This window comes from Lynx canadensis, chromosome D2 (genome assembly GCF_007474595.2).
Source record: "Lynx canadensis isolate LIC74 chromosome D2, mLynCan4.pri.v2, whole genome shotgun sequence".
NCBI lineage: Eukaryota > Metazoa > Chordata > Mammalia > Carnivora > Felidae > Lynx > Lynx canadensis.
The window spans coordinates 55,896,793-55,908,827 of record NC_044313.2 but is presented as its reverse complement, the minus strand read 5'-3'; the positions used below and the strand labels follow the sequence as shown (position 1 = coordinate 55,908,827).

The window sequence follows — 12,035 nt, the reverse complement described above, 5'->3', positions numbered from 1 at the left end:
CCCCAGAGGGTCAAAGGCCATCTTCTCTAGATCGTAAAGGGGAGCGAAACCCCAGCTGGGTCACATTTCCGCCACATCCCCTCCTTGATCTTGCCGACCACCGTTTTTGTTAACGCTCACGCTTTTTGCATTGCAGCCACAACCTTTGGTGAGGGTTGCTGTCTGCAAGGCAGTAGAGCACAGCGGGGAAGAGCGGGGGTTCCCGAGCCAGACGTGCTGGATTTGGGTCCTGGATCCGCCACTTACAGTGTGGATTTGGACAGATGGTTTGAGCCCTGATTTATTCATCTAGCAAATGGGAGCGATGATATTAGGAGAGCTCCTGGGAGAAGCAAATATGGCACCTCATGTGAACTATGTAGAACGGCTCACACAGTGCTCACCACGATCTATTGTCTAGAGCCCGCCCCCACAGAGCCTGGTAGAACTCAACAGTTGATACTGATGGAGGTATTGGTATTACTTTATGGAGGGCTGTGGGTTCTTGACCTCCACTCTGACCTACCCAGAGTCCTGTGTGTGTTGGCTCGGGAAGGACAGAGCCTCGTTCTCAGGCTGCCTTTCAGCTCTCAGGAACACAGAACCAGCTGAGCCCCGCGAGAGTGATTCCACTTGGGCGTTCTTCAAGGGAGTGGGGCACAGACCTACTACCGAGAGTAGGCATGGAATTGTCCTCTTAAAGGGAAGGCAGGTTTTTAATAGGCTCCCTGTGATAGGAAAGTCGGGGTTGCTGTTGAGGCCGTAGGGCTGGGAACAACCTTGAACCTGGGGGCTGCTCTTGAGCAGGGCGGGCAAAGTGGCTCGGACTCCTCAGCATTCTGCCTCTGGCTTTGACGGTTTCTCTGCTGCGTTCTGGCTTGAATGCATTCGGAGGACTTGGGCTTTCCCGACATACTCTGGGAGCAGGGAAGACATCGGTCAGGAGAGGACAGGGAGGGGACAGGCCCCAACTTGGGAGCTGCTCGGGAGACCCAGGTGGACCAAGATGTGGGTCAAGCCCCGCTTCTGCTCTGGGCTCCGCTGGTGACTCGGGAGGGGCCGACTCCCCTCCCTGAGCTTCACCACTGCCTCTTCTGTCTACACCCAGGGAACAAATACCCAAGGAGTGCCTACTCTGTGCCAAACACTCAGTCGGGCCTTGGGACCCCTTACAGTCTAGTGAGGGAGAATCGTGTACATGCTGGGTATCTGTCCTCTTCTCTCCCCCTGCCCTGGCCTAAGGCACCAGAACCATGTAGCAGCCTCCTCCCCGGTCTCCCCTCATCCCCGCCTGCCCCCAACAGTCCATTTTCTACTCAGCAGACAGAGGGGTCCCCCATGCCCCGCATCTAACCCTCCAGTGCACGCCTATGCCCTCTGCATGAGACCATGGGCCGGCCCTGCCCACCTGGCCCATTTCCCTTCTTACTACTGTCCTGCCCCACAAGGCCCCGGCCACCCTGGCCTGCTTATGCCTGCTCGTGCTCTCATGCACACACCGGGCAGGTGAGGGCCCTACTTCTGGGCTCTCCCCAGACCTGGACAGGGCTGGATCCTGCCTGTCGTTCAGCCCAAGGAGCCCTCCCCCAACCCTGCCAGTCCTTCTTACTGTCCCTCATTTTACCCTGCTTTTATTTTCCTCTGGCACCTTCCCCTCAGGTGTTTTTATTTGTTGTCTGCACTCCTCCTCACGGGGCTAGAGGCTCTATAGCAGCAGGAACTTGTCTGGAATCTTCCCCAGAGCCCCGCTCACAGCCGCTAAGCAAGCCTCTCTCAAATGAATGAGTGAATAGATGAATGGATGGAATGGGCAGCTTCCCTAGGACAGGGACTCATCTCTGGGGTCCTTGACCCCCCCCCCACCCGAGGAGTACAGCCAGGGTGGGCCTCGAGGAGCCCCCAGGATGATCCGCTGCTGGAATCTTACCCGGTTTGTCGCCTTTGGGTAGAGGCGGTGTCTTCGTCTTCTTCAAGGATTGGCTATAACCGACACAAAGACAAATCTGGGAAGGGGAGGCCTGAGCCCTCTGCTGCAGAGTGGAGGCAGGGAAGTGCTCCAGGGAGATGCAAGAGCCCCCCCTCCTGGAAAGCCCCAAAGTATCTGTCCCTGGATGGCACCACCCAAGCGGGACCCCGACAGACAACCGTGACTCCATTGCCTGCTGTGGCCCCAAGGAGCCAAGGCCCTTCTGCCCCAGGAGCGGTAAGAGAGGCCCCCGCACCAGCCCACCCCAGCCCTCGCTTGGTCCCTGCTTCCTCGCAGAGAGGAAGCCTTCCCCCGTGAGTGGAGAAAACAGAATTTCTGCTGCCCTGATAGAGGACTTCAGCTTTGCACCAAAGCAAACCTTTTTACGCGCCCAGTGTAATTTTCTTCCCTAGGGGTCTGAGAGAGGGGTTTTGAGACCCGAAACGGAGGCCACCAGATGGGCGGTGGCTTGCCCCAGGTCATAGTGAAGACTGCCTTCCTTCTGTGCCTCCCCTGGTCTCTCAAAGTGGAAAAGAGCACCCCGTTCCGGGCCAGAGCAAGAACCCAGGCCTTCTGGTTAATGAGCACGAACACCTGCCTCCTTCCCCCCTGCCCATGCTGCAGCCACCCCACACGTGTCCCCTGGAGCGAGCACGTTCCTGCCTTCCCTTCCTGACTGCCCCCATGCTCTCATCTGCTCCTGCAAATCCTCCCTACCCCAGTAGTGTTCCCCAAGCTCTATCAGAAAAGCTCCGGAGATTGTCAAAATCACACATCCCCTGGTTTGTCCTCAACCTGCTGTGTTGGAATCCCTAGGTATTCTCATTTTTTACAAGGTCTCCGGCAAATCTGCGTGCGGCTGGGCTCAGAAGCTAGACCAGCACAAGGCCGAATCAACTGTTACCGAGCCTTAGGTGTCTCATCTGTAAAATGCAGGCGGTTGTATGGACCACAAACGTGTAAACTGTCTGTCTGGACGTGCCAGGCAGGCACGGTGGGCACCCGCTATTGCTAGTTCGTTGCTGACACCCAGGCCCTCCTCACCTGCTTCGTGAGGGCTTCCCTTTCCCCCTCTCCTCCAGCCATCCAAGGCGCTTAACCCTGGCATTAAGGTATTTCTGCTTGCCTGTGTTAACTTTCCTCCTCTACTTGTCTTCTCAAAGACCAAGAGCGTCTGGAGGGGTAGATGCGGCTTCTCCAGCCCTGTCTTGTTTATAGCTGACACAGGTCACCCCTTGGGCATCCCCCACAGCCAGCCGCCAAGGTCCGGTCTGGCAGAGGGGCCTTCATGCAGCACCGGCTGGACTGGAGGGTCCCTGGGGAAGGGCCCGGGCGCGCTCCCGCTCCCCCAGCATCGGCTCCCGCAGCCCAGGCGGTGGCCAGCGCCAGGATGCCTTTTCTGGACCACCCTTGGCCTCACCTGGGAGGACAGGAGGCTGAATGCGAGGGAACGGTTCTGGGAACTGCGGGGAGGGGTGCAAAGCTCACCTGCAGGGTGGCTGTTTCCTCTCTTGAGATGGCTCTTGGCCTTCCTGGAGCTGATCCAGAAGTTTTTCTACTGGGATGGAGTCTAGGGGCTGAGGAAGGAGCTGCGCCACCGCTGTCTGCAGGAGCCCCAGGGCCAAATCTTTCTCTGCAAGCACAGCCAGGGGGCGCAGTCCTCAGTGGCTACACCCACCCTGTCCTTGTCCCCACAAGGGACGGGCAGCTCTCCTGCCCAGCCTGGTCCAGGCAGCTTTCTGCCTCCAGCTCCCTCTTCTGTCGTGGCCCCTGTGGGCACGCGCCCCCCCCCCCCGCCCTTTTCTGTCACTACTCTCTCATTTGTGTACACCTTGTTCTCGGCCCCCTCTGGCCCGCCCACCAGCCCACCGGTCCTGCCTCCTCCCCTGCCTTCTGCCCCTCCCCCGCCCCGCCTCCGCTCTCTCTCTGCTAGACCCCTGCTCGGATACACCTTCAGGCGCGTGTCCCAGTGTGCGCGCGCATGCGCCTGTGTGCTTATGTGCACGTGTTGCGTCTGTGTGTGCGTCGTGTGCCCCACGGCGGTGGGTGAGGGGGTGTGTCTGCTGAGTACACCTTTGGACCTCTCCCTCCCAGGTGCCATGGCCAGTGGTCAGCGCAGAGGCGCCTCCGAGAAGCAGGCCCGCTGAGGACGGAGGAGGAGGGTGCAGGGGCGTGGTGCAGCTGGGAAAGGTTAGTTTGGGGCTCCAGAAAAGGAGAGGGGGCCCGGCGGAAGGCCCTGGGCGGGAGCCGAATGACACCCAAGTCCTGCAGAAGCAGAGCACAAGGCCCTCCACTTCGAGAAAGGCGTGGGCACGGGCTGCGTCCTCACCCTTCGGGGGAGCGTATAGTAGCCAGAACTGGATAGCGCTCAAGGAGTCTGTCTGCAGGATTTGGCAGAGGAGCTCCAGGATCTGTGGGCAGGAGAACAGGCCTTGGGTCAGGGTGCCCGGATGGCACGTGCCAGCCAGCAGCACAGACCCCCCTCCCGCTCCCACAGCCACATGCTTGGCTAAAATGGTCCCCGCGATGGACCCTGCCCCCCCAATGGTCCCCTTCCTTGTGACTTCACACTTTATGGAGTGCTTTCTCTCCCGCCAGTCCTGGAGGGAGATTCCTAACCTCCTCACTGGCCAGATGAGGAATCTGAGGCCTTGAAAGGACACCTAGCAGGGAGAGTGTGGCAGAACGCAGCCTCTGAATCAGGTACGTGGGCCCCTCATTTGTGAAGCCTGCGTGGGCTGATTTTATCCCCAAAGTCCCTCACTGGGGAGGCAAAGGCAGAGCTGGCCAGTCAGCTCCTCGGAGACGCACCGAATCCTTGGTGTGGGGGTTTCAGGGACCACACAGGCCTCCCCGCCCTGGAGTTCCCAGGGTCTGGAGATGCCAGCAAAGAGGTGGGGTGATCCCAATGGGCGGGCTGAGGGCCAGGGCTGGCTGATGCCGCAGATCGCCCAGCGTGGGGCTCCGTCCCGCCGAGCAGCGTGCACACTTCGCTGTCAGCCGGTTCCTCAGCCTCTGACACCTTTGCCACTTCGGGGCCCTCTTTCCCCCGTGTTCTGCAGGCACGGGTCATTGGGGGAAGATCCAGCTCTGTGTCAGATGGGCTAAGGGGGCGGCTGTGCCTATGGTCGGCCGGAGTTGGGGCCTGCGGTGGGAGGCGGAGCCCCTGCAGTCCTGGGAAAGTGGGGTCCCCTTAGTGCTTGGCGGTCAGTCTTCCCATGACCTGAAGGGGCCCCGTCAGTCCCCAGCAGGTCGGCCTCATTCTTGGCAGAGTGGGAACTAGGCCAAGGCTCTTCCCAGGCCTATGCCTGCTAGGGTGCCCCCTTATCCCCAGATACCCGCCTGCTGTCGTGACCCCCACCCTGGGTGTGCCCCTGGGCCCTTCTCCGTTCTCCGCATCCAACTTACCTGCCCTGTGCCCCCTCCCCACAGGACCTGAGAACCTAATTCCAGGCAAGATGAGGCCGCCCTATGGTGGAGAAAGTACTGCTCTAGTCCCAGCTATGCTGCTCCCTCTCTGGGGACCTGGGCCACAGAATGTCACCTGGCAGGGCCTTAGCTAGCCTCCCTATCCGTGGAACGGGGATCCTGGGCCCTGTCTGCTCTATCCACTTCACGGGACTGTTGTAAGTCTCCAAAGGGACCGCGTGCTCGGAAGTGCTGATCACGGGGAGGGTGTCGAGATGCTGGCTCAGTGTCTAACCTTTCCTGGAGAATACGTATGCGTTGTCACAGGGGACCCTCAAGTCGCCTCAGCCCAGCGGAATCAGTCACGGACTCATGCTAGGCCTCGATGGGAAACTTGCACGCGGAGGAGGTGGGTTTCTGCTTCATGTGGTACAGACCAAACCCCCCAGAGTGTGCGGGGACCGGGCTGGGCCTGGCCTTGCAGCCTGCAGGCTGCAGCACGCCAGGGCGTGGGCTGGGGACACGGCCGGCAGGACCCTGCTCTCCACGCGTGTCACTCCCTCCCTGAACTCATCCAGTGCCACGGCTGGAGCAGCCCCTCGAGACGTGTTCCTGCTCCCAGCTTGGGTAGATCCTGGCACTAAAGCCCCGAGGGGAAAGGCCTCCAAAGAGGGGGGGTGGGGAAGGCTCACACAGAAACCTGGAGGCGGCAGGGGATTGGATCCAGGCTCCCGACTCCCAGGTCTCACAGCCTCGGGTACAAGCGTCCCTGGGAGAGGCCGCACTCGAAAGCAGTTTGTAAGCACCTTGTTGGGATTACTGGGAGCCTGGGAGCAGCAACCACCACGTTCTCAGCCCTCAAGACGAGGCCTCGGTTGGGCCTGTGGCCCCCAGCCTTCCCAGGGCCTCACCAGCAGCTCCTGATCCGGCAGCTTGAAGGTCTGGACTCTTCCATCTTTACCAGAGGGATAAATCCGTGGGTCCTGGCGGGAGTGACGGTGGCCAATGGCTCTGGTGCCAGTGGGGATGAGCCTGCCGGTCTCAGCTGAGTATTTTGCTCCCTGCTCCCGTGGAGGCTCCTCCTTCTGCTGGGAGCAAAGTAGCTAGAGACTCCAGGCAGTGAGAGACAGAGAGAGAGAGAGAGAGAGAGGCTCAAGGAAGAAGCCAGAGCAGAAGAGAAGGAGGCCCAGTCACACCTCCAGGGCACCATCACCTCCTGGAATCCCAGCGTCACAGCGTTGCAGGGACCTGGGAGGATGACCAGGCCAGCCCCACCCTGTTCTGGACCCCTCTCCCCAGCCGGGAGCCCATCAGTTAAAGCCAAAGTTCTTCCTCCTGGAACTTCTTGAATGCTGGAGCCCCTGGTGGTCCTCTAAAGTCCTCATACTTCCTCCTGGGTAGACCCTCCCTGCCCAACCCCCCCAAGCCCATCAGAGATTTGAAAGCAGTATCCTGGGCCAAGGCCCCCGTCGCCTACCTTAATTCCTAGCTCAGCTGCCCCCAGGTCTTTCCCCCAGAGCTTGGCATCCTTTCTTTGCCCTGGGAAAACCCTTCTGAGCCAGGCCTGTGGGTACAAGGCCTGGGACCTCCTACCCCTGCAACCCCAGTTGAGACTGGTAGTATCTTTCTTCCCATTTTAAAGGTAGGAAAAGTGAGACCCAGACAGTTTAGCTGAGTTGCAGTGAGCATTGCAGTGAGTTAGCTGCAAAGCAGGGATGAGAACTCTGCTGCCCAAGACAAGGGCAGGGGGTGCCTGGGTGACTCGGTCGGTTGCTTTCAGCTCAGGTCATGATCTCATGGTTCGTGAGACTGTGCCCCATGTTGGGCTCTGCGCTGGTGGTATGGAGCCTACTTGGGATTTGCTTCCTCCCTCTCTCTCTGCTCCTTCCCCGCTGTTGTGCTCTCTCTCTCTCAAAATAAATAAACATTAAAAAAAAAAAAAAAAAGACAAGGGCAGGACCAGACTCTGTCCCCATGGGCCAGGCCTGTCCTAAGTCCAATTCCAACTACCTTCAAGCTGCCTCCCAATTGCCTTTACTGGCTTACCAGCAAATAGCACCCGTGAGGCCACCCCATCCTGTTTGAAATCCTTCGGTGGTCCTCCGCTCCTTAGGAGATCTGACACTCCACTAAGTTGAGAAACTAAGAACAAACGCCTCTTCTGGCCCACATTCAAAGTCGGCCCCTTCCCACCCTCCCCCCGATGGCTGCCCACTTCAATTCCCTGGACCTCAGCCCCGGTCTCTAAAGATGTCCTGCATTTCCCAGCTTCTGAGCGTTTGAGCCGCCTGCCCCCACGAGGAATGCCTCCCCGGTCGGGTTCTAAACATCCCACCTCTGTTATGAACGCTTCTTGGACTTCTCCACCTAGCCACGATGGACCCTCCCCCTTCCGCTGGTGCCGCGCAGCCCCTCCTCCCGTGCCAACAGAGCGCCCCTCGTGAGCGCTGTCTCTGCACCCCATTAGGTGGAATCCACTCGGGAGGGATTCCAAGGGACGGCCCCGTCGCACCCCTTCCCAGACAGCTCCTGTGTTCCGCACCCACCTCTTTGCTCTTCAGCTCGTTCTCGGTGAAGACGGCCACCCGAGAAGCCAGGTTCTTCAGTTCCTTCTTCCAGGCCTCTGGGACGAGGGGACAAGACGTTGCCAGCTGATACCTGGGGTCCTCCTCTTTGCCCTCCCTGCGGCACCCGGCACTGGGAGGGCTGTGGGGGGTGGGAAGAGCCTGCTCACCTCCCCAGCCTTCTGCCCTGTGTCCTACAGGGAGAGGGGGAGGCGGTGCCCTTGAGGGAAGGAGCGGCAATGCCCCCATTGGTAGGTGAGTGCGGTCGCTACCGGAGGGGGCTGAAGTTCATATCCCAGCCTGTGGCTTCCCCGGGGAGGTGCTGGAGATGCTTGGCTATAGGGGCCGAGCTGCCTGTGGTTTAATCGAGCTTTGCCTCTTTTAGGAGCCGGAGGCTGGCACCGAGGTTGGCTCAGTTGCTATGCTGTGCCAGTCACTCAGATACTGGACTGTTCCTGGCGAAGCCTCCCAAGCCTCTCTGCGCTGCAGGGCTGTCCTGGTTCCTCCTCCTTGGGGGCTCTCCCCACCCCCACCCCCGCCGGCGGGCTTTCCCTTGGCCCTTCCAGAAGGGTCAGACTGGGCAGGGCAGGGCAGGGGCCTCCGGAAAGCTTTTGCTCCAGCCCCGTCTCTGGCTGGATGGCTCTCACTGACTGGTGCCTGAACATACAAGCTGCTCAATACTTCCAATATCATTCCTGCCTGTAGCTGTCTATCACGTGACTATCTGCCCGTCCTCTGTGATAACGCCTCAAACACCTCAAATCTGAGTAGGGGCCACATTTCTGAGGACCTGGGCAGCGGGGAATAACGCAGATTCTGCTGTCTGAGGAAATGTGGAAAACTCTAGGGTGCCCCACGGAACCCCACTGACCTAAGAGCACTGGTCCTTTCCTTCCCAGGCACCTGCCGAAGTACCCACCATAAGGAAGCCAGGGGTCCCGATTGGACTGCGGGTCTCCGATGGGGACAGGGATGGTGGGCATCGCCATCAGACAGCGGGATAAGAGTGTGGCTTGAGGCAAGGGGGCCAGAGAGAACTTGTCTCTGACGACACAGACGGGCTTCCCGGTGAAATCTGTGAAGGGTTAGAGGCTGTGGGAAGGAGGGCCTGGGCCTTACCTCTGATTATCTCTAGAGCAGGGCCACTAACTCTTCCGCTGCTACCTCCTTGGTCTACACCACCATCAGGCAGGCCAAGAGAGTCACTCCTGTCACTTCTTTGTCTTCAACCTTCCAGTGGCTCCCACTGACTCAGTGAGATGGTTTAATGGTAACTGGGGTGACCTCTAAGGCCCACACAATCTGGACCCCCCCCCACCTCCTTTCTGGTTTATCTCCCTTCTACCCCTCCTTACTCTGTTCCAGCTGCACTGGCTTCCTTGCTGTTCTTCCAGCAGAACCAGGATACCTGCCTCAGGGCCTTTGAACTTGCTGTTCCCAGCTGGGACGTTCTTCCCCCGATATCCACATCGTTCACGCCCTCTCTGCTTTAGTTCTTTGCTCAAATCCCGTGCTGTTAATCAGGTCTCCTCCCCTCTAGAGCCTTGGCACTTACCACACTCTGACACCTATCTATTTCCTATCCTTCCCCGTCAGAGTCAGCTCCATGATGGCAGGGACTGTCTCATCCTGCTGTATCCCCGGGGCCTAAAAAAAGTGCCTGACCCAGAGTTCCCACTGAATAAGATACCTGATGAATGGATGGCTAAGTGGATGAATTGGCCTGTGTTAGAGAACAGAGTACAGTTCCGGGGCCGAACATTCATCCGTTTCTCTGATTTTTAAAATGGCAGAATCGGCAATGAGGGAAATCCTGTAGGGCTACACAGTCTGCCCTTGAAGTCTGCCCCACAAGTCCAGTCTTCCCTTTGACCAAGTGCTTGCCAGTGGCCAGGCAGCTCTGTGACCCAAATCTCCATCCTCTCTGGGCCTCAGCTCCGAAACAGGGGCTGTGTCCTCCCTTTCCAGTTCTCAAGACTGGCCCACCACCTTCAGCCAGGCCCTGACCTCCCCCAGGCCTACCTTGGATGTGGGTCACGTGTTGTGGGTGGGGGTGGTGCCGGGAGAAGAAGGAGTGGTGGCTGAGGCGGCCAAAGCGGTAGGCCCCGGGGCTTTGGGGCTTGGGGGTCCTCAGCGCCGCTTGGATCAGCTGGAAATCCACGATCCCTGGGATCGTCAGTTCTTTCCGTGGTCTGCCGTGCCCGTGGCTCCTTGGGCTGTGCCCTAACTTCTTTTCAGGCTTCAGCTGAGCCCTTGGACTGAAGGAGAAGGTCAAGGAGAAGCTAATGGAGCCTGCTGGCTGCAGTGCCCACCCAAGCTCAGAGCTCAGTGCTTATGTGGAGTCTAGTCCGGAGACACGCTGAAGTCGCTTTCTAGGATTTCACTTCCACCCGCATGGCACCCAAAGCCAGGCCTCCCCCGGGGTCCTTTCCCAACTGGCGCAATCCAGTCCCAGGGAGCCTTCTGTCTTCCTAAGGTGCTTTCACAGGAGCTAGGATCTACTTGAGAAAACTCAGATGAATCTCCCAAGATCTCCGTTTTCTCCCGGAAACCATCTCTAAAGCCGGAAAAAGGACATAGACCCACCTACTCGTCCAAATACGTGGGTTGGAGCAAAGGTGCATCATATACACCTCCAGGGGCACGGGGCAGACAAAGAGCCTCTCCCCAAGCCAACTACTGGCAGCCCAGGAGAAGCCAGCTATAGGCAACACCCCCCCCCCGCCCCCCCACCCCACCCCCACCCCGTCCCTGTACCCTCCGGGCAGACTTGGCCCAGACTCAGCGTCCAAGGGCCAAAGCTGGAACAACAAGGCCAGACCACGTCAGCAAGTCCTTTGCGGTGGGGGCCGCTCCCAGGAGATGCCGAGCTGACGGGGCAGCTATCAGAGTTGCAACGCTTCGGGGAAGCGTCAAGCTCTTGCTTGGCTTCGCTGGAGACAAGCTTCTCAGGTTGTCTGTCCTCCACCCTGCACCCCTTCCCTCTCCTGACGATGCTGGGCCCTGCCTCCGGAGGAGGAGCTCGAGGTCAGTCCAGCAAGGATCCAAAGGGGGGTTGCTCTCCGCCTGGGGCCTGGTGAGACCACCTGCCTTCTCGCTGTCTGCATTCCCTTCTCCCGGTGGCCCTGGCTGAAGGGAGTCCCTCTGGAGAAGAGACGGACTCTGGATATGCTAAGCAAGACGCTCTGCCCCGGGACCCTCTGAGGATTTCGCTGACCAGGCCCCTGAGTTTTCGGTGCCGTCCTCCATCGGCCTCTAAGGGATCTGGGACTTAAAGAAATAAAGCAAACCTTCTCTGAAAGGTGCAGTTACTTGGTCTCTCCTACCCCAACTGACAGAGGGAGTCACCCCTTAAAAACCCCAGGAATTCTTGCACTTGGTGCCTCTACCCCCTGCCACCGTGTCCTTTCCCTCCCCAGGGAGGGACCCAGTCTGGGACCTGTGCTAACTCAGGCCTGAGAACCCACGGTGGGGGGGGGCCTGGCGGATGGCAGCAGAGGGTGAGGGAAGGACTGTGTCTCTTGGCCCCTGGGTCAGGTGAGTTCCCCAGGCCACGTCTTCCCCCCCCTGCCCCACCCCCCCCCCCAAGCCTTTGGTCAGCAGGGCAGGCGCTTGGGGTCCTACCTCATCAGTGGATGTTCAGCCAACGGGGTCTTCGCCTCTGTAGCCATCGTAGACTTTCTAATGGATAAAGGCCGGTGCACTTAACCCTAGCGTTGAAATTGGATAACAGGAACTCTCACAGACTGGCGGTTCCTGGAGTTGTGAACCCGCGCAGACCCTTGGGGGAGAGGAATGGACAGCATCTCATAAAACCGAATACTTGCGTATGCTGTACTGCTCAGCAATTCCCTTCCTAGACATTCAGCCAAGAGAAGGGCAACCGGGGCCATTTGTGAGACTGTTCAGACTAACATTGTTCAAATTGGCAAACACCAAACATCCCATGGCGGAAGAATGGAGCTGTGCTCCGTGTGGTCAGCTGAACATCACCTTGCAGTGAAAACGAACCACAGCCACACGGCATGACATGGGTGAATCTCACAAATACAATTGCAAAGTCAAGGCAAGCAAGTCCCAGAAAACCTTACGGCCCGAGATCCTTTTTAAAAATAAAG

General features: G+C 58.9%; 1 protein-coding gene across 1 annotated transcript; it reads right to left on the bottom strand.

The window, feature by feature from the left end:
* Positions 1-810: 810 nt before the first annotated feature.
* TBATA (thymus, brain and testes associated) lies at positions 811-11,588 on the bottom strand. The gene is made up of 10 exons (XM_030334228.1): positions 11,542-11,588; positions 9,940-10,175; positions 8,837-8,992; positions 7,900-7,976; positions 6,741-6,746; positions 6,265-6,441; positions 4,275-4,356; positions 3,434-3,578; positions 1,907-1,959; positions 811-896 (listed from the first exon to the last, which is right to left on the bottom strand). The coding sequence occupies exons 1-10, from the start codon at positions 11,586-11,588 to the stop codon at positions 811-813; spliced, it is 1,065 nt and encodes a 354-aa protein (XP_030190088.1).
* Between the last annotated feature and the right edge of the window lie 447 nt (positions 11,589-12,035).